General features: G+C 39.5%; 1 protein-coding gene across 11 annotated transcripts in view; it reads right to left on the bottom strand.

The window, feature by feature from the left end:
- PHC3 (polyhomeotic homolog 3) overlaps positions 1-23,522 on the bottom strand; it is a 109,602-nt gene that overhangs the window by 30,377 nt on the left and 55,703 nt on the right. For all 11 annotated transcript variants that reach the window (XM_073674867.1, XM_073674875.1, XM_073674874.1 and 8 more), the window contains 5 exons: positions 21,766-22,006; positions 13,747-14,612; positions 8,206-8,362; positions 6,947-7,191; positions 3,044-3,203 (listed from right to left, as the gene is read on the bottom strand). In XM_073674867.1, coding sequence (XP_073530968.1) covers positions 3,044-3,203; positions 6,947-7,191; positions 8,206-8,362; positions 13,747-14,612; positions 21,766-22,006 — 1,669 coding nt within the window. The remainder of the gene's footprint in view (positions 1-3,043; positions 3,204-6,946; positions 7,192-8,205; positions 8,363-13,746; positions 14,613-21,765; positions 22,007-23,522) is intronic.

Consider the following 23,522-nt stretch of genomic DNA (forward strand, 5'->3'; position numbering starts at 1 on the left):
GTATATAATTCCACATGTGTTAATTCATAGTTTTGATGCCTTCAGTGTGAATGCACAATTTTCATAGTCATGAAAATACAGAAAAATCTTTAAATGAGAAGGTGTGTCCAAACTTTTGGTCTGTACTGTATGTTTGCATAAAATGTTAGCTCATATCTACTAACTCTCTGAATCTATTTTACTATATGTCTAACTGCATCTTTTCTTTCCCCATCTGCATATTTATTACTATTATTAGTTTTATGTCTTTTTTCTTTGTTCCATTCCTTATCCTTTCACTGTTCTTGTTTTACCCATCCTATTTATTTTCTTTTTCCCTTGCTATCCTCCTCCTATTCATATTGTACCTTATTTTGCCATATGGGACTATATATGACCTTGCGTCATTTATCCTTTATTTTATATTATATATGAGCTGATACTTATATGTGATATGACTTGGGATCATTAATCCATTATCATACATCGATTTATATAACTATATATATTCAAGTATATTTCCAATAGACATGTCTCTATGTGTTAACGCTGATGTGACATATTCATGTATATTTCTTGTCTTATAGACTTTATATGGCCTTGATATTATTTATATCCACCTAGTAGATAGGATCTCCTCAGACCTCTTGCAATGAGCTGAAAAATATTATGGAGACGGCTCTAACCAATGGAACCTTTAATGTTATGCACTCCATTTTTTCTGATAATTATAGAAACTTATATAGTCTTTTTTATAATTTTGTTTTGTTGTTTTGATTATTGTTCTGACCATATTCCTATACTTGTGTTTATGTGTACAGATAATCTTGATGAAGGCATGTAAGCTGAAACATTGAGAAAACATACAGTGCAGACCAAAAGTTTGGACACACCTCATTTAAAGATTTTTCTGTATTTTCATGACTATGGAAATTGTGCATTCACACTGAAGGCATCAAAACTATGAATTAACACATGTGGAATTATATACTTAACAAAAAAGTGTGAAACAACTGAAAATATGTCTTATATTCTAGGTTCTTCAAAGTAGCCACCTTTTGCTTTGATGACTGCTTTGCACACTCTTGGCATTCTCTTGATGAGCTTCAAGAGGTAGTCACCGGAAATGATCTTCCAACAATCTTGAAGGAGTTCCCAGAGATGCTTAGCACTTGTTGGCCCTTTTGCCTTCACTCTGCGGTCCAGCTCACCCCAAACCATCTCGATTGGGTTCAGGTCTGGTGACTGTGGAGGCCAGGGGTTATCTTTCTATATATGCATAAAAAATGAAGCGGTGCTTTGAAGAAAAGGAGCAGCTCTTTGCATTATGAACTGTGAAATTCCATCAAGTTTTCATGGATAGACTTCACAGACTATACCACAATGTATAGCTTCCTTAGATAAAGTCAACATTTCTAAAACAAATAATAATATTGTACTTACCTGTGGACCACTGCTCAAAAGAATCCCTGTTGTCCTCCTCTAGGACAAAGTTTAAAGGCGTTTTCCACTACTGTGATATTCATGACTGATCCTTAAGATATTAGATAAGTCATCAATATTAGATCAGTGACAGTCCAACACTAGGCATCACCACAAATCAGCGTTTATCAGCTCCGACCAGATCTCCTTCGCTGCAGCTCCGTCACACTGTTTAGTGGCCAGTCCCAGGTACTGCAGATCAGCTGCTATTCAGGTGAATAGGAGCTGATCTGCAGAACCAGCAGCATCCACTAAACAGCAAGACAAAGCTGCAGGGTTCTGCTCAATACTCTTTTTTTTTTTTTTACCTCCGACCAGAGTAATGGCTGATAATGTGATGGTGCTGCTAACTGTCAGACTGCCACTGATCTGAAATTTAGGACCTATCCTGAGAAAAGGTCATCAATATTATAGTAATGGACAACACCTTTAATCCTGTGCTTGGCCACGGCTTCTGGAGGTCTACACAAGAAATAGTCTCTCTGCTAGATCGTGTGCACAGGAGTAAACTTCAGAACACAAAACAACAACATGGGAGAACTGTGGAATGACAACATTGAGGAGCATTCAATGAGTTGTCCAGGTTTGGCACAGAAGTATGTAGTCACTCTATCTGACTGCAGACTTGTGAATCCTCACAGTGCATGCTGTCAGGATTTTCCAGGGCTGTCAAGTGAATTAAGAAAGGCAATGTACACATAGTCGGAGTGTGGCCAGAAGTTTGCATATCGCATACTTGCAGTCACATTACCAGCAGCGAAGAATCCTGACAGTGCGCACTGTGAGGATTCACAAGTCTGCAGTTATATAGAGTGACTGCAGACTTTCATGCCAAACCTGAAGAATCACTTTAAACTTTGGAAATTGTAGCATGCCATATCTAAAGGCAATAGCTTATTTTTTTTTTCATTTTAAGAAACATATCTAAGAAATAGGAGCACATATCAACAGAAATACATATTAAGTAATGAGAATTCAAATGACCCAAGATATACCATTACACCTAAAATGCAAAAAAAACATCAAGGTAAGCTGTCTGTTTTTACTTTATGAGTTAAATGGTAATGAGAAAAGGGCTAACTGGCGTGGTGATGGTACCTATGTCTTAAGTCAGGAGATACACAACAAAAAAGAGTGACTGAAGGCGTAACCTAAAATTCTTGGCCATGATGATAAAACTGTAAAAGACATCCCATCTACCAGGTGCCACTTACAGTATCTTAATGGAGAAGTGGCGTCTTTGGGATGGCTGGGTATTGTACATATGTGCCATCCTGCTGCCCCATAAGAAATCAGCAGAAAGCAGTATGGCAGAGATATGCTGATTTTGAACTGAGAATGTACTAACATTTTTCTTGTGGTTTTAGTTTGGGAAAAGAGGAAAGTACTGTAGTCTCTTCACCAATAAGCACTCCTGACTATCGAGATCTGTCTATATCACTCTTAGGAAGGACGAAACCGGAATTAGTAAATTCTTGGTTGTACCAATGGATCGAAGAAACCTTCTGAGAATGAATAAAAAGGGGGGAAAAGGAAAATGCTAAAAAACGAAAAGAAAAAATATAAAAAAACACAGACTGACCCTCAGCTGTTAGATCGTCTACATCAGAGTCTGTGGAGTTATCTGGAAGCTTGGCTGTACTCTGAATATCCGACTCCATGTCAGTCAGGTTCATCATCTGTTCATCAAGTGTCAGTTGCCCTTTGGCAAGTTCATCGACCAGTAGAGAAGATCGATTTACCTATAATACAAAATGGTGTGTTTGAAAGGGAATCTGTCACCAGGTTTTTGTTATGCGATCTGAGAGCAGCATTATATCAGGGCTGAGATCATAATTCCAGTGATGTGTCCTTTGCTGTCATTTTGATACAATCACTATTTTCTCTGCTGCAGTTCTAGCAGTACTCAGAATGCTGAGCCCTGTATAACCCCGCCCACACCACTGATTAGCAGCTTTCTGTGTACAGTATACTGTACACTGGCAGAAAGCTGCTAATCAGTCATAAGTGCAGGATTACATAGAGCAGTTCACCAGGAGGCGCAAGACACCTAGCTCTGTAGTGATAATATCCAGCTGAGAAAACACTGCGTTTATTGAAACAGCAACACACAGCCTAGTAAGTAACACATCGCTGGAATCAGGCGCTCAGCTCCTACATCATGATGCTCTCAGATTTCATAGGAAAAACCTGCTGAAATATTTCACTTAATTTATTAATTATGCAGTACAAAATTTTAAGGGGTTGTAAAGCGAGTCAAAATTTTGTATAAAATGCTGAGTCTGGATTAAAAAAATACAGTTGTGGTCAACCTCACTCGTACCTCTTCAATTAGTTAATTAATATCAGATCAGCGGGATCTGACACCTGGCAATCCCATTGGTCAGCTGTAATCACCTCCGGTTTATATATAAACTCACAAATTTGATACAGAAAAGCACAAGACAACATTTAAAAGAATGCCAGGGCACAAATACTGGCTCCCGCTGTTCAATTTAAAACAAAAAACAAACAAAACAAAATCAGAATAACCTGTGATTAATTAGACCTCCCTGTCCCCCCATGCCAGCGCTCACATGACTTTGATTAGCCTATTATTGGTGGCTTTTATGCTAAAAAGGTTCCATGTTGAATACAACATCAAACTGTCTGAGCAGACCAGAAATGCTATTATTACCAAGCACAAGCAGTTTAAAGATTGCAAGACTACCTTCAAAGACCCTGACATCTTGGCTTCAACAGTTCAAAATGTTGAGAAGTGTGCTGCTCATGGAACTAAACAAGAACCATTACATGGTAGAAAGAGGAAGACTGATGAGAAAATCCTATGAAAGTTGGTTTGAAATGTGGCAAAGAACCATGCACAGAATCCAAAAAACTTCAATCTGAGCTAAAGACATGTGTAGTGATGTCAATACCTATGCCATATGCTACACACTGAACCAAACAGTTGCTCTATGGGCAAAGGCCAAGGAATATCTCAGTGCTTAAAGAGGTTGTCCACTACTTTTACACTATTGGCCTATCCTCAGGATAGGTAATCAATGTCTGATCATCCGGGGTCCTACACCCGGCACCCCCGCTGATCAGCTGTTATCGGTGTCTGTGGTGGCTGCCAGCCAGAAGTACTTGCTTGCCGAGCTGCTGCATCTTCTGATAGTGTCTGAGGCTTGGAACTACACATCTGCCTCCTATTCAAATAAATAGGAAGCGGATGTGTAGTACCCTGCAGCGGCCACTACAAGTAGACGGCCGGCTTGGCATGTGAGTACTTCCAGCCATCCATGTAAAAGTAGGGGACAACCTCTTTAAAGAAAGGAATAATAAAAAAAAAATAAAAAAAAAAGAGAGAGACTGAACAGATGAAACAAAGAACTCTTTGACAATACATACGAACATGAAGCCGAAAATATGAATACTATTTTTCTTAATTTCTTTTTAAAAATGACTGAATATACGGCGACAGGTTAACTTTTTTGTTGAATGTATTGGGACATGCTATTAAAATATTTCAGTTATAAACAGTTGCTAAACATTGACTTATTTCTGAAAATATTGGGTGTTTAATAATAAACAAAAGTGCCAATAATGACAACCACAACTGTAATACTAGTAATACTCACCTCACCAATCCCCCTGCAGATCCAGTTACATCTCTGCTCGTTCCCCTCCTATCTCCCAATCTTTATTTCCTGCTGCAGTGTTGACACCCATGCATGGATAGGTGATCATTGCAGCCAATCACTGTTCGCAGCGGTGACCTACAGCCAATGAAAGCTCAGCAGTCACATGCTGCTGTGTCGGGACATCATAACTGCAGCAAAAGCTAGAAACGGTTGAGGACCTAGGTTAGGTTAATGGGATTCTAGTTGGGTGAGTTTTGCTTATTTTTTCTTAGCACATTATGAGCAAATAGTAATACATTTTTCTCCGCAGACAGGCTGTTTAAATACCAGGAAGTGAATATAAAAAGATGCAGTCATGTCGTAAAACTTGTGCCAGAAAAATCTGCCTTCGGAAGTCTTTTGAACAACTGTCCTCATCAGTAAATGAAGATCAATATTTCTTCTTCTTACCAGAAAGACTTGGGTATCTCAGCAAAATACGAAATGAAAAAAATAGTAGGAGTATGCAGAAAAAGAAAATATTCTATAGACAACTCATAGGCCGATTCATTAAGACCGGCATTTCATGTGCTAGTCTAAATGATGGCCATGCGCTATTTAATGAATTTGGCACAACTTATCACTGGCGTGGTCCTCCATGCTCCTTACCAGAAATGTTACTCCAGTCAGGGACTGAAATAACATTTCTGGAACAATGTACCCCACAAGATTTAATTAATTTGTTGGCTGGGTGTTGCCACATCTTGTCCCATTTGAGCTTGTCCCATTTTGGCGGAATTGTCTGAAATTGGTGTCATAGGGTCAAAAGTTGCAAAAGTTTTGAAAACATTATTACTATGTAAGTTGCATCCTATGCTCTTCTATATGATGTATATGTTAACCATTAGGGAATGTACCGCAATAGATATGTGGGCATACTAATTATACACTGTTTATAGCCTTGGTAGGTTCGTTGTTGACCCTCCATTGAGCTAATCTGTTTTTTAACAAAATCTATTATATTTAATAAAGTTGATATATTTGTGAGATATTTTGTAACACCATTTTCTTTTGGTTTATATCAAGATGTACGATGTGTTTGATTTTTTTTTTAAATACTCAAGATTACTAAAATTGCAATTCTTAAAGCTCAATTTCACCTTTAAAGGGAATCTCTCACCAGGTAGTTCCTATTTAATCTGAGAAAAGCATAATGTAGGGGCAGAGAGCCTGATTCCAGGCATGTGTTACTTGCTCAGCAAAGAAACATAGAAAGGTGCTCAATGCAGGAGTCACTAAACCATCTCAGACTGATGTCTGTCCAGCCTCTGTTTGAAGACATCCATTGAAGGGGAACTCACCACCTCTCGTGGCCGCCTGTTCCACTCACTGATCACCCTCACTGTCAAAAAGTTTTTTTCTAATATCTAATCTTGCTATAGTTTCAATACAATCAGTGTTTTATCAGTAGGAGGTTCACTCTAGGACTATATGTCCAGGCAGTCCAGGTAATCTGCCCCCACGACTGATTGGCACCTTGATGACAATGTACAGTGTACACAGGAAGCTGGCAGTCAGTGGTGTGCACGGGAGTTATACACAGCTCACCATTCTGGACACTGCTACATCTACAGAAGAGAAAACAAGGATTCTATCAACTCTGCACCCAGTAGCCCTGTGAGTGACAGGCTACTAAATATTAAAAAAAGTTTCATGATCTGACACATTCAAGTGTGACAAATATGCAAAATTAGCAGAAATTAGAGTCAAATTTTGAAGTAGTACAGTGATGTAAAAAAGGTGACTGCAATCAGTCAACATTTATAATACAGATGACCTTTTTATCTCATGACTACTAAAGTGACAATACTTCTACTTACTGGAAATGGTTCTAGGCCTTCTTGAATTACAAATCCCTCAATGACATGGGTGAGAATCTGTGGTCTCACAATGGCTTGAGGAAGCTTGCTATCCAAACCTGGAATGCTATTAGGCTTCTGGGTACTATTGCTTCTTGTAGTAGCAGCTGGTAGAAGGAGTGGTGGTGCTGGTATAGAGGCATAGGAATTGTCAGATGGGGACTTGATAACTGAGGCACTGACTGAAGAAACCACTGTCGGGAGACCTAGAAATGTATAAAAGCAGAATTGCAGTATAACCAATTACAGCAACACATCATATGTTAAACAGGTTAATAGGTCATGTGATATCCTTAGGATAGGTCATCAATATCAATTTTTAGGAATCGGACACATGGCACCTCCACCAGCTGTTATTAACTACGGTGGCGGCTGGATGTAAACAATGAAAGGAGCTGATGTACAGTTTTCGCGGCTACACATTGCCATCCACTTTATTTGAGTGGGGGGATCCTCTTTATCAGCATTTTGAAAGCACTATATGTGTTGGGACTTCCTTCTCCTCACTTTGCAGCCTGAATTGCATCAGCCATTGTGAAATGGCTTGCCTGCCCTAAACTAAGAGCCTTTTCTCTGGTATGCTGTTTGTAGAGATAGTAGAGCAGAAACAAAAAGTGAAAGACCCTCCAGGTAAGGTAAGCTGTCCTCTCCCCACCCTGTGAACTGTCTCAGCGTCTTTGATGCTACAGATAGACTACACTTGGCCACAGGCAATAAACAGTAAGATAGTAGTAAAGAAGAAACCTTTATGGAAGTATTTGGTATTGTCTTTCGGGAAGCTGAAAACTTCATTTTGGGTAAACAAAGTTCTTTGCAATTTTGTTAAGTCATGGCACTGGCCATCAGATGAGCCTATGTTTATTGGAGCAACACTGGTCACTCGAATAAGTGGGAAATATGAATAGGAGAAATACAGGAACTGTAGAAATTACTCATTTAACTGAACAAAACAATAGTGGAAAATATCCACTGTATATATTGCTAGCTGCATGCAGAAAACTGAGAAGTTGTGCAGAATAACAAAAAAGAGGTGTACTACTATTTTACATTTCTCTACAAAACCTAAAAAACAAACCAGCAGCCTTACTAAATATAACAGACCTTACATGAGGCTACAAGAAGCAATGGCAATCCTCCAACAATTACTTTAAGCGATATGTATAGGTCACAGCTTGTAAAATTCAGAAACATTACCATGGAAGATATACTGTTATTTTTACCTTGCATGATATGATCTACAGGAAGCTCCAAGCCACTCTCTAAAGGAAGTGCAGGGGGAGACAGTGTTGGAGGTGTGGGGGTCTGAGTAATCACACGTACACATTCGTGTTGCTCCATCGGCACTTCTTCAGGACACAAATGTTCTACTTGGTAAACCTGGATAGGAACAGCAGATGTCCATTGGGAACAATGCAGCTAATCAACACATTTCCTTTATTTTATCCTTATAACTCAAACTTTGGCCAAGATTTCCAATAGAAAGGTCAACAAAGCGCTAAAACATTCAGTTTAAAGCATAGAAGAGCATTTAGTAAAATGTACAAACAGAAACATGGGGTACAGAGTATACTTTAATGAGAAAAAAATGAACTTTTTAGAATTTACTAAATGGCTGCAATGAAACAAAGAGTGAAAAATTTAAAGGGGTCTGAATACAGTGGGTACAGAAAGTAATCTTATCAGTAGTAACTGCCATCTCCTATCTCAGTAATGCAAAAATCTGGCTTCATTGAACACTGTTTTAACCCTAGAGTTGAGAATTTTGAAAATGAATGATCATTCCTGGAAGAGAAAGAAGCGGATTTCTCTGATAATATATACAGTATTACAAAGTTGCTTATTTTCATGTGTACTATTGATTTATTAAATAAAAATTAAAACTACTGCTACTCTTTAAGTTTTGCTTACACCTTTCATCTGTAACAAGCAAAGCTTAAATAGAATCTGTCACTAGGTTTTTGCTACTCCATCTAAAGGCAGTATAAGGGCTGGGACCTTGATTCCAGCTCTTTATCATTTAGTGGTCTGCTTGACTTAATTTTGATAAAATCAGAGTCAAGATGGTAGGAAGTGAACAAAAAGGGTAAGATCTCAATACATAGGGAAAGCATAATAATGTACAAAAAAACAATATGGAGAATATATGAAATAGAGCAATGAAATCATGGCATGATCCAAAAAGGACTAAAGGGGAAAAGCCTTACTAGAAATGACTCCTCTCTAGCAGGTCAATAAAATTTAGCTATTATTGTGCTACATTAACCCTTTTACGACAGTGGACGTATAGGTACGTCCAAGGTCATCTCCCTCGCTTTGAAGCTGGCTCCGGCGCTGAGCCCGCATCTTCCCTGCACATGACAGTTGATCTGATCTGCTGTCATGTGCCTCTAACAGCTGCGGGTGGCTCCGAGATCCACCTGCGCCTGTTAACATGTTAAATGCTGCTGTCAATCTCTGACAGCAGCGTTTAACTTGTGTGAACTGGAAGCGCGTTATAAAACCTGCCCATGTGATTGCGGGGCGCCAATGGGATGTCATGACAGCTTGAGGTCTGCAGAAGGCCTCAGTGCCTGTCATTGTTAGTCTCCTATGAAAGGGGACTATTGAAGCAAGTACAAAGTTGAAAAAAAAGTTAAAAAAAATATTAAAAAAACATAAGCTTAAATCACCCCCCTTTTGCCCCATTCAAAATAAAACAAAATATACACATACTTGGTATCGCTGCATTCAGAAATGTTCGATCTATCAAAATATAAAGTAAATTAATCTGATAGGTAAACATAACAAGAAAAAAAATCAAAATGCCAGAATTAAGTTTTTTGATCGCCGCAACATTGCAATAAAATGCAATAACAAGCAATCAAAATATGGCAAAAATAAGCCCTAGCCCCAGATCAAGAAAAATGGAGACGCTACGGGTCTCGGAAAATGGCGATTTTTTTTCTTTCTTACAAACGTTGGATTTTTTCCCCCACTTAAATAAAAAAGAACCTATGTTTGGTATCTGTGAACTCGTAAAGACCTGGAGAATCATAATGGCAGGTCAGTATTAACATTCAGTTAACATAATAAATAAAAAAACAATTGAACTGCACTTTTTTGGCAATTTCACCGCACTTGGAATTCTTTTCCCGTTTTCCAGTGCACTAGATGGTAAAATCATTCAAAAGAACAACTCATCCCGCAAAAAACAAGCCCTCACACAGCTATATTGATGGAAAATAAAAAAGTTATGGCTCTGGGAAGTAGGGGGGCAAAAAACGAAAACACAACAACGGAAAATTGCAAGGTGTGAAGAAGTTAAAATAGTTATTTTAAAGGGTAATGAATTAAAATGCCAATCCTAATTTGCCATAATTAGATTACATTATTCGATGTGTATAATCTAACCTAGTTATGGCAAATTAGGATTGTCATTTTAATTCATTACTCTATAAAACAGCTTTTATTGTACATTAACTCCTTCATGACCTTGCGATATTCCGTTTTTGTGCATTTGTTTTCCTTCCGCTTATTTCAAGGGCCATAAATTTTCTATTTTTCAGTCCCCATAGCTGTATGAGGGCTTGTTTTTTGCGGGAAGAGTTGGAATTTTTTCCCCGCTTTCCAGTGTATAACATGATAAAATAAATTGCGTCATTTAAAAGTACAAGTGCGTTGAAATTGCAAATAAAGTGAAATTTCACAATTGTTATTTGTTTTTTATTTTATTTACCATTTTCATTGAATAGTAAAACAGGCCAGTCAATATGGTCCTGGTCAGTACGAGTACGCAGATACCAAACATGTATAGTTTTTTTTAAATTTAAGTGGTGAAAAAAAAAATTCACCATTTTCCGAGACATCTGGTGCTTTCTTTTTTTGCGATATGGAGCTCAGACCCACCTGTGGCTGTTAGAGGCACTTGATGGTGTTGGAGCCCGCATCAAAGTCAGGGACACGACCAGTCATTATGTGCAGGGAAAAATGTGGGCTCGCAGGGACACAACCTTTGACGTAAATATACGTCAAAGGTCGTGAAGGGGGTTAAAATTGTTACGTTTTATTGACCTGCTAGAAAGGTGTCACTTCTAGTGGTGCTTTGCCCACTTGGGCCTTTTTGGATTAGACAACATACCCTTCCCAGGTCATTAATCTCCATTTGTGGTTATTTCAAACTCTATTAAATCATGGCATGAGCGTAATGACTCAATAGCACACCTATGCCCATTTTGTGGAGGAGATAGACGAGGGAAGTAGGCGCAATGCGCACGGAGATGCGTGGGAGAGGCTAGGTGAGTGCACGCTGATGTATGGAGGGAACCTCCAGCTTAGGGACATGCCAGTCATGAAGTGTATCATAGCTGGGGAGCGCATTACTAAGGAGTGTGCTGTAAACAGCCTTATAGTAACCAGGGAATGTGCCAGACCAGAAACGTATTAGCTTTCATTGTCTTACACTGCGGGCCAGATTTGGCCCGCAGGCCTAAGTTTGACATGTATGCATTAGACTAAAGGCAGCTAACCAGCTGATATCAACTGATGTCATAATTGGGGTCTCCCAACTTTTCGCTGACAGTTAATGTTGGGGAAAAAGAAGGATCCTGCCTGTTGGATTTCCAATGGCCGATCCTTTGGTTCTCCGGAATATAAGCTGCTGCCAGAAATGTAGGGCAGTAGCTCTCTCACAGGGAATACAGGAGCACTCAACTGAGCAGGAAAGATACAGTGGGTGAAATAAGTATTGAACAAGTCACCAATTTTCTAAGTAAAAATATTTCTAAAGATGCTATTGATATGAAATTCTCACTAGATGTTGGTAACAACTCATCCAATCCACACAGGCAAAGAAATAAAAAAATGTAGATGTCCATAAATTAAGCTATGAGCAATAATGAGTAATAACACAGGGAAAAAGTATTGAACATATAAAAAAGAGGTGCAAAAAGCCATGGAAAGTCAAGACACCAGCTGAAATTTATCAGTAATTAGAAAGCAATCTGCCACTCAGTGAAAAATAATATCAGCTTGTTCAACTAATGGCCTATAAAAAGGTGTCTCATTACCAAGGTGCCACCCAAGGAACATCTCGTGATGGGTAAAGCCAGTGAGCTGTCTCAAAACCTTCCCAACCTTGTTCTTTCAAAACATACTGATAGCATTGGTAACAGAAGAATTCTAAACTACTGAATGCTCCAGTGAGCATTGATGGGGCCATATTCCGGAAGTGAAAAGAACATCATTTCACCATAAAACAGCCACATCCAGATGCAACATACAAAGTTTCAGACAGAGGAGTGAAAAGAATTATCAGAAGATTTGTCCAAGAGCCAAAGACCACCTGTGAAGAGCTACGGAAAGACCTGGAATCAGGAGGTACAATTGTTTTAAAGAAAACTATAAGTAATGCATGCAACCTCCATGGCCTGTATGCACGCTCAACACGCCAGACTTCATTGCTGAATAAAAAGCATGTTTAACAGTGTTTAAAATTTGCTCAACAACATTTAGAGAAGCCTATGAAATACTGGGAGAATATAGTTTGCTCAGATGAGACCAAAACTGAACACTTTGAATGCCATGATACACACCATGTTTGGAAGCCAAAAGGCACTGCATATCACCCCCAAAACACTAAAAAAGCAATAGTGAAGTTTGGTGGTGGGAACATCATGGTGTGGGGCTGTTTTTCAGCATACGGCATTGACAAACTTCATATTATTGAAAGAAGGATGAATGGACAAATGTACCATGACATTCTTGATAAAAATCTGCTGCCATCTACCAGGATGATGAAGGTGAAACGAGGGTGGACATTTCATTAAGACAATCATCCCAAACCTAAAACCAAGGAAATTCAATTGGCTTCAGAGAAAGACAATAAAGCAGCTAGAATGGCCCAGCCAATTACCTGACCTGAATCTAAATTTATGGAAGGAACTAAAGCTCAGAATTCAAAGAAGGAGCCCACGGAACCTTCAGGATTTAAAAAGTGTTTGTGTGGAAGAATGGGCCAAAATCACACCTGAGCAATGCATGTGACTAGTTTCTCCATACAGGGAGTGTCTTGAAGCGGTCATCATCAACAAAGGTTTTTGTTCAAAGTATTAAATAAATTTCTGTGTGTTCAGTAATTTTTCCCTGTGTCATTCCTCATTATTACACATAACTTAATTTATGGATATCTATGGCTTGATTTATTTGCCTGTCTGGATTGGATGGATTGTTACCGACATCTGGTGAGAATTTCATGTCGACAGCATGAAAATTAGTGATGTGTTCAATACTTGCTTCACCCGCTGTAGCTGTCAGATGAACAACCAGTCGCTCAACCAATGGCTATCTAATATTTATCGGGGCCTTTATTCACATGAAGTGGTTAAAGTTTATGTGGATCAGGGATAAGTATTGGGCCTGTAAAAAAAAAAACAACCTTTCAATACGGAGTAAATGCAACAAAGACTCCCTTTCTGCAGTCATACAACCTTCCATCTGGGTGAACATAGCCTTTAAGTCAGTCATCCCCAGTCATTACAAAATAAACACACGATTATGCTGAAAACTGTAGTCTTGTAGCTGGAGAAGCGACCATTGGACACCACTGGTTTCATTTTTTATTAGTGGTTTATTAGTTATTCCTATTTAGGAACAGCATGTTAGCAAACAAATATGGAAGCCATTGAGAGGTTGTTGCTCTTTCCAGATCTTTAACTGCCTATCTAGGCAGATTTCCCATGCAAAGTCAGTGACAGCAAGGTGCCAATCTCATACTCGTAACTTACCACTGGTGTCTCCACTTGTGCTGATGGTATGTGCAAATTCACTGCAACGGTCTGAGGTGGTGGAAGTGTCTGGAAAGGCAGCTGAACGAGAGCTTCGGCAGCAGGAAGTTCTTCTTCTGTTAGTAATGCATTCTGCAACAATACCTGGCCTGGAGTTAGGATTTCTGGCGGTATCGATATGGTCTGCATGGACTGTAGGGGCAGAGACTGGAGCTGGGAAGCAGGGGATGCAGGCAGATTTGGGGAGGTTGCTGTTGTTGATGGCAAGGACTGTAGTGATGACTGCATCGGGTCTATCGGAGACAGTAACTGTTGGGCAGTGGATGCTATTGTCTGTTGATGTGATGTTCCAGAATGGCTTCCTGGGGTCACTGTAGATGTAGAATGTGTTGGAATGACAACCTGTGGTGATGGATGCAATGTGCTCTGTAGCTGTGTGTTTTCTCTGGATGGAAGTGTTGACTGCACTAGCAGAGGCGGCTGAGAATGAATTAGGGCTTGTGGGTGAATGATTATAGTTGGAGACTGACATGGGGACTGTGCTGGCGAGGGTGACACTACTACAGATTGCTGAGCAGCGGGTGTGAGGGTTGGAGATGAAGGAGTTGGGGCTGGGGTGCAGGGATGTACAGGAGCACTGCTGGGAAGGGACAGGAATGCCGGGCTCTGAATTGGCACACACTGTTGGGCAGATGGAGAATCCAAGGCTGGGTTATGTAAGGTAATGGTCTGAATCTGATGCCGGTGTTGTATCTGCTGCTGCTGTTGTAGTATCATTTGATGATGTGGCAACTTTGGAGGATCGGGGTGAAGTTGGATTGTTGGATGTTTAACCAAAGAATGTGGCTGGACTGACGAGTATGATACTGTGAAAAGAAATGTCAAAATATGTACTAAGCAAATCAATGAAGACATTGTATAGCAATACTGATATGTCACATCATTGAAGAGTTTCATAACAGTTATCCCTACTAAAACTAGTGGATCTTTTAGGACATATGGTATTCAATCCATACATATAGTATTCATCCCTTTGTAACAGCCACTTACCAAGGTCGAAAGATATGGTCTCTTTGTTGGGATACTGAAGTCATTAGCAGAAGTCTTAATTTCTAATAAAAGGTGTCCTATTACAACTACATTTCCCAAAAAGTTGGGCGGGATGGTACGATGGGAGTGTTAAGTGTAGAACTGCCAGAGTGTGAAAGCATACAAAATGGACTATAAGGGCATAAAAAATTGCTACCATTGTAACACGCTCTCCATATATCTTATATTGATCCTATCCTAATTATAGATTATCAATATTGAACCCCAATTCCAAAAAAAAGCTTGGACGCTGTGTAAATTGTAAAAAAAAACATGAAGGAAATGATTTGGAAATCTCTTCTAGGCATATTTTATTCACAACAAAATATAGGACACAGATCAATAGGTGAAAGTTAGACAATTTTTCATTTGAAAAAAATGAAACTCGTTTAGAAAAATTGATTGCAGCAACACATCTCCCAAAGGTTGGGACAGGGCCATGTCTACCATTGTGCAACATCTCCTCTTATTTTTATAACAACCTGTAAATGTCTGTGAAGTGAGGAGACCAATGGCTGAAGCTTTGGGAGAGGAAAGTTGTCCCATTCTTGTCTGATGTAAGATTCTGCTGCTCAACAGTCCTGTGGTTTTTTTGGCACATTTTTCGTTTCAAATGTTTTCTATTGATATAAGGTCTGGACTGCAGGCGGCCGGTTCATCATCAAACTCTTTTTCTGTGAACTACAAACAGAAAAACTGACCAGCACATCCAAACTAGTGTGAACAGGTGCCAGCTAAGACAACAATTCTAAGAAAAATATTTAGCTGCACTATAGAAAGCTTAGAATAGTACATTTAGAGAACTGGAACTGCATTACTGCCATGAAAAATAGATAAGTGCTACATTAAATACATATAGAATATTGGACTTTTTAGTCCAAAAGAGGTGCCTTATCAGGACAGGGCCCCCAGAACAAGGTACGCTTTGACGATAGCTGTAGGGCTCATATATATTGGCCAATTTATGTGCTAAGTACCTTCCTTTTACTGTAAATTTTTCTAGACCAATATTGCGGTTCCAATTTTCCAATATTCCATATGTACATAATGAAGCACTTACCTATTTTTCATGGCAGTAATGCAGTTCCAATTTTCTAAATTTACTATTCTAGAGTGCAGCTAAATATTTTTCTTTTTCTGTGAAGCCATGCTAGTGTAATGGATGCAGTATGTGGACCACAGAAAAGTTTTCCATTTTTCTCAGTCCATCTTAAATGAGCTTTGGCCCAGAGAAGATGGAAGTATTTCTAGATAGTTTTGACATATGGCTTCTTCTCGTCATGTTAGAGCTTTAATTTGCATTAGTCTATACTGCTGAGAACTGTGTTCAAAGACAATAATTTATGGAAGTATTCCTGAACCCATGCAATGATTTGGAAGATGGAATCATGCCGGTTTTTAATGCAGTGCTGCCTTAGGGCCTGTAGATCAAAAGCATCCAATATTGCCCATTGGCTTAATGACTTGGGCACATGGATTTCTTCACAATCTCTAAATCTTTTGATGATATTTTGTACAGTAGATGGTGGGATATTCAAAATGTTTACAATTTTACATTGAGGAACATTTTTCTGAAATTTTTTCACAATTTTAAGGCTCACAGATTGGTGAACCTCTGACCATCTTAGCTTCTGAGAGAGACTGCCTTTAACATGCTCTTTTTATGAAAACTGAATGAGCTCACCTTTGTAGGCATCCACCATCACATAGGCTTTGGAGATCCAGCAAGGCCCTCGGCCTGGGCAAATGAATCCAATATACCAGAAAAAAAAGCTGGCGTCTCAAGTAAAATCTTGGCAACTTTATTACATTTACATTAAAATCAGGTCTCAAACAGGACAATGGTCTGGTGTTGACGTTTTTTTTAGACTTTAGCAGTCTTAATGCTCTTTTTATACTCAGTCACGTGACTAATGAATAACAACTGGAGGGTCAATTTGTCAACTTAGTACCATTTACTTTTCCAGTCTTTTGGTAACCCAGTGCCAACTTTTTTGAGATGTGCTGCTGCCATCAATTTCTAAATGAGTTAATGTTTTCCAAATGAAATGTGAAATGTCTAACATTCACCTTCTCATATGTGTTCTATGTTCTGCTGTGAATAAAATATGGCTACAAGAGATTTCCAAATCATTGCATTATTCTTTCTTTATATTTACAAAATTTTCTAACTTTTCTGGAATTGGGGTTGTAAAATATTTTCTCAGCCAAAATGTTCTATTGTCATTATCTCGTATATAATAGTTGCATTCTGATCATATTGATCATAAATATACAGTACAGACCAAAAGTTTGGACACACCTTCTCATTAAAAGATTTTTCTGTATTTTCATGACTTTGATAATTGTACATTCACACTGAAGGCATCAAAACTATGAATCAACACATGTGGAATTATATACTTAACAAAAAAGTGTGAAACAACTGAAAATATGTCTTATATTCTAGGTTCTTCAAAGTAGCCACCTTTTGCTTTGATGACTGCTTTGCACACTCTTGGCATTCTCTTGATGAGCTTCAAGAGGTAGTCACCGGAAATGGTTTTCACTTCACAGGTGTGCCCTGTCAGGTTTAATAAGTGGGATTTCTTGCCTTATAAATGGGGTTGGGACCATCAGTTGTGTTGTGCAGAAGTCTGGTGGATACACAGCTGATAGTCCTACTGAACAGACTGTTAGAATTTGTATTATGGCAAGAAAAAAGCAGCTAAGTAAAGAAAAATGAGTGGCCATCATTACTTTAAGAAATAAAGGTCAGTCAGTGCGAAAAATTGGGCAAACTTTGAAAGTGTCCCCAAGTGCAGTTTCAAAAACCATCAAGCGCTACAAAGAAACTGGCTCACATGAGGACCGCCCCAGGAAAGGAAGACCAAGAGTCACCTCTGCTTCTGAGGATAAGTTTATCCGAGTCACAAGCCTCAGAAATCGCAGGTTAACAGCAGCTCAGATTAGAGACCAGGTCAATGCCACACAGAGTTCTAGCAGCAGACACATCTCTTCAACAACTGTTAAGAGGAGACTTTGTGCAGCAGGCCTTCATGGTAAAATAGCTGCTAGTAAATCACTGCTAAGGACAGGCAACAAGCAGAAGAGACTTGTTTGGGCTAAAGAACACAAGGAATGGACATTAGACCAGTGGAAATCTGTGCTTTGGTCTGATGAGTCCAAATTTGAGATCTTTGGTTCCAACCATTGTGTCTTTGTGCGACGCAGAAAAGGTGAATGGATGGACTCTACATGCCTGGTTCCCACCGTGAAGCATGGAGGAGGAGGTGTGATAGTGTGGGGGTGCTTTGCTGGTGAAACTGTTGGGGATTTATTCAAAATTGAAGGCATACTGAACCAGCATGGCTACTACAGCATCTTGCAGCGGCATGCTATTCCATCCGGTTTGCGTTTAGTTGGACCATCATTTATTTTTCAACAGGACAGTGACCCCAAACACACCTCCAGGCTGTGTAAGGACTATTTGACCATGAAGGAGAGTGATGGGGTGCTACACCAGATGACCTGGCCTCCACAGTCACCAGACCTGAACCCAATCGAGATGGTTTGGAGTGAGCTGGACCGCAGAGTGAAGGCAAAAGGGCCAACAAGTGCTAAGCATCTCTGGGAACTCCTTCAAGATTGTTGGAAGACCATTTCCAGTGACTACCTCTTGAAGCTCATCAAGAGAATGCCAAGAGTGTGCAAAGCAGTCATCAAAGCAAAAGGTGGCTACTTTGAAGAACCTAGAATATAAGACATATTTTCAGTAGTTTCACACTTTTTTGTTAAGTATATAATTCCACATGTGTTAATTCATAGTTTTGATGCCTTCAGTGTGAATGTACAATTTTCATAGTCATGAAAATGCAGAAAAATCTTTAAATGAGAAGGTGTGTCCAAACTTTTGGTCTGTACTGTACATTACTGTTCAAAAAGTGTTTGGCGGCTTTGGAAAAAAAAGCTGAAAAGTAAAAATGCTTGAAAAACTAGAAGTGTTCTTAATATATTTGTATAAGCTTGGGCAGCACATCTTAAAACCCCTGTCTGCTTTGATATCTTTGTCTTGGAAAGACCTTGTTGATGCAGTATCACTAACTCGTTGTCTTGTTGTTGTGCACAGTCTTGTCATGGTGCATGACCTGTGACAAGAAACAGTCTTCCACAACCTCACCTTTCTAGCAGAGTTTGGCTGTTCCTCACCAAGATTTATGCCTCCTACACACCTGTTTCTGTTTAAAATAATGATTGTTTCAACATACATATGAAAATGATAATCAATATAATCTGTTTTGTATAATTGTTTACTCATTCACCTGAATAAGATCTGTGATTGGGATCATGTGTACCTAGAAGAATTGATGCTGTTTTGAAGGTAAAGGTGGCGTTCAGAGTAAGCCCTGTGATCTGCAATGGGACATTAATGGAGCAAATTGTCTCTCTGAGCTTGGGACGTAGACATGGAAATATACACTGCTCAAAAAAATAAAGGGAACACTCAAATAACACATCCTAGATCTGAATGAATGAAATATTCTCATTGAATACTTTGCTCTGTACAAAGTTGAATGTGCTGACAACAAAATCACACAAAAATCATCAATGGAAATCAAATTTATTAACCAATGGAGGCCTGGATTTGGAGTCACCCCCAAAATTAAAGTGGAAAAGCACACTACAGGCTGATCCAACTTTGATGTAATATACTTAAAACAAGTCAAAATGAGGCTCAGTATTGTGTGGGGCCTCCACGTGCCTGTATGACCTCCCTACAACACCTGGGCATGCTCCTGATGAGGTTGCGGATGATCTCCTGTTAGATCTCCTCCCAGACCTGGACTAAAGCATCTGCCAACTCCTGGACAGTCTGTGGTGCATTGGTGGATGGAGCAAGACATGATGTCCCAGATGTGCTCAATCGGATTCAGGTCTGGGGAACGGGCGGGCCAGTCCATAACTTCAATGCCTTTATCTTGCAGGAACTATTGACACACTCCAGCCACATGAGGTCCTGCATTGTCCTGCATTAGGAGGAACCCAGGGCCAACCGCACCAGCATATGGTCTCACAAGGTTCTGAGGATCTCATCTCGGTACCTAATGGCAGTCAGTCTACCTCTGGCGAGCACATGGAGGGCTGTGCGGCCCTCCAAAGAAATGCCACCCCACACCATTACTGACCCACTGTCAAACTGGTCATGCTGAAGGATGTTGCAGGCAGCAGATCGCTCTCCACAGCGTCTCCAGGCTCTGTCACATGTGCTCAGTGTGAACCTGCTTTCATCTGTGAAGAGCACAGGGCGCCAGTGGCGACTTTGCCAATCCTGGTGTTCTGTGGCAAATGCCAAGCGTCCTGCACGGTGTTGGGCTGTGAGCACAACTCCCATCTGTGGACATCAGGCCCTCATACCACCCTCATGGAGTCGGTTTCTAACAGTTTGTGCAGACACATGCACATTTGTGGCCTGCTGGAGGTCATTTTGCAGGGCTCTGGCAGTGCTCCTCCTGTTCCTCCTTGCACAAAGGAGGTAATGGTCCTGCTGCTGGGTTTTTGCCCTCCTATGGCTCCCTCCATATTTCCTGGTATGTGCTCCATGCTCTGGACACTGTGCTGACAGACACATCTACCCTTATTGCTACAGCTCGCACTGATGTGCCATCGTGGATGAACTGCATTACCTGAGCAACTTCTGTGGGTTGTACTGTAGACACCGCCTCATGCTACTGTACTTCTAGGGGTGAGAGCAATGGCAAAATTAAAAAGTGACCAAAACAACAGCCAAAAAGGATGAGAACAGAGAAATGGTCTGTGGTCACCACCTGCAGAACCACTCCTTTATAGGGGGTATCTTGCTAATTGACTATCATTTCTACCAGTTGTGTGTTCCATTTGCACAACAGCAGGAGAAATTGATTCACAATCAGTGCTGCTTCATAACTGGACAGGTAGATTTCACAGAAGTGTTATTGAGTTGGACTTTACATTGTGTTGTTTAAGTGTTCCCTTTATTTTTTTGAGCAGTGTATAATGGCACAATGATGTTACTTAAACAGGCTGCTAGTACATGCTGCAATGTTTCCATGTGAGAAGTAGTTCATGATCTTTCCATGTGCAAAATAGTTCGATATGTCTGTGTGACCAAACGCTGATCACATACACAGATCGAAAATGATGACTTTTCTGTATTAAGCCACTCACCAGGCGTTTAGGCCGGTATGTTAAGACTGGGTTTACATATCCTATATTTGTTGCAGAATCTGGAACAGAACTCATTCATACTCTGCAGTGGCTTTTAGGCTTTCTGTACATTGTCACATCTGTAGCATGCCTTAACTGTTGCAGAAATGCCATGGATTTTCAGTGAGATTTTGCTATGCAAAGATTGAATGCCACGGTAATATCTGCACAAAAATACTCAAGCAACACCCGTTGATTTCTGTTTGGATTTTTGCTAGTTTATTTGAAAGCATTCTCAGACTGCCACTATGCAGCTACTCAGGTCAGTAGTTAGCCACAACACAAGACCTATAAATTCTAACTTAAGCCGCTAATTGATCCATCTCTACTAAAGTAAGCCTCCCAGACAGACATTAAAGTCTTAATGACATGTAATAAAACAGTGAGGTGTGGCTGAAGCACCGAGGTTCCTGACTTGTGTGTTACTATAGAGGAAATCACTCACACACAGACCATGTTCACACATTCAGTATTTGGTCAGTATTTTACATCAGTATTTGTAAGCCAAAATCAGGAGTGGAACAATCAGAGGAAAAGTATAATAGAAACACGTCACCACTTCTGTATTTATCACCCACTCCTGATTTTTGCTTACATATACTGATGTAAAATACTGACCAAATACTGAACATGTGAACGTGGCCACATAACATACTTGTAGTTCCACATTGAAAAACAGGATAAAAAATTATTTTACTAAAAACATGCCTGGTGCGAGCAGCTGATGTAAACTTGCTGTACGTGTTACGGCTGTGCAGCGGGATTCTGATCCAGGACTCTCTCCTTTACGGCTTCCCTCATAAGAATCAGTGTGTATGGTTTTCGAACTTGTGACGGTGGTCTTGTGACACATAGCGAGGGACTGGTCATGGTTATTTATTTTTGGAGGACTGTTTTGAGGGCATGATATCTCCAATATTGGGGGGTTCCGCAGTGTTAAATTTTGAACCTGAGAGAAAAAAAATACAGTAGATGTACTTGTCAGTAGTTCTTTAAAGCAATTGACAAAGTTCAAAATCTAATAAAAATAAAAGGTACATTTTTCATTCATGTTTTCTACATATCATACAAGCAAACACAACCAAATCCTCTAGCCACTTTACCATACTTACAAATAAAATGGTGAGCCCCATTTTCTAATGTCATAGCAAATCACTAGTGACCTCCATCTATTGTACAGCGAACTGCAATACTACCTAATGCAAGTGAATGGGGCGATGATGCAGTGGCTGTGTCTTCTACATAGGGTGACCAGGAGTGCGGCTGTGCAGGACTACACTGTGGTGGGAGCTCTGTGACTACTTCAATTTATGGAGTGATGGGTGTCCCAGCAGTAAGACCCCCATTATCAGTAAGTGATGACATCTACTGATCATGGCTTTATACTACCATTACCTCCAGCCATTTGTAATCACTTACTATGGTGGGTACAACCTCCTATATGGTTTCAGAATCATTACCATAAAGGGGGGTAGTAATTGATCTACTGATACCACCAGTAATCTAAGATATACATGGTATACTGTATACATTTTTGCAGAAACATAGGTAAAATAAAAATAGTTACAGTATATACCAGAATGCTGTTGCAAACCAACACTGCAGTTTTTGCAAGTTTTCCCACCCACAAAGAATGGAGAGGTCTGTAATTTTTATCGCAGGTACACTTCACCTGTGAGACACAGAATCTCTAAAGAAATCCAGAAAATCACATTGTATGATTTTTACATAATCAATTTGCATTTTATTGCATGAAATAAGTATTTGATACAATAGAAAAACAGAACTTAACCCCTTTACCCCAAAAGGCTGTTTGCACGTTAATGACCAGGCCAATTTTTACAATTCTGACCACTGTCACTTTATGAGGTAATTACTCTGGAACGCTTTAACAGATCCCACTGATTCTGAGACTGTTTTTTCGTGACATATTGTAGTTCATGATGCTGGTAAAATTTATTTGATATGACTTGCGTTTATTTGTGAAAAAAATCGGAAATTTGGCGAAAATTTAGAAAATTTCGCAATTTTCAAACTTTGAATTTTCATGCCCTTAACTCAGAGAGTCATGTCGCACTAAATAGTTAATAAATAACATTTCCCACATGTCTACTTTACATCAGCACAATTTTGGAACCAAATTTTTTTTTGTTAGGAAGTTATAAGGGTTAAAAGTTGATCAGCGATATCTCATTTTTCCAACAAAATTTACAAAACCATTTTTTTAGGGACCACATCACATTTGAAGTGACTTTGAGGGGCCTTTATGACAGAAAATACCCAAAAGTGACACCATTCTAAAAACTGCACCCCTCAAGGTGCTCAAAAGCACATTCAAGAAGTGTATTAACCCTTCAGGTGCTTCACAGGAATTTTTGGAATGTGGAAGAAAAAAATGAACATTTAACTTTTTTTCACAAAAATTTATTTTAGACCCCAATTTTTTTTATTTTCGCAAGGGTAAC

Source organism: Phyllobates terribilis, unplaced genomic scaffold (genome assembly GCF_046119375.1).
Source record: "Phyllobates terribilis strain yellow unplaced genomic scaffold, ASM4611937v1 Scaffold_3__8_contigs__length_932513732, whole genome shotgun sequence".
NCBI classification, from domain to species: Eukaryota; Metazoa; Chordata; class Amphibia; order Anura; family Dendrobatidae; genus Phyllobates; species Phyllobates terribilis.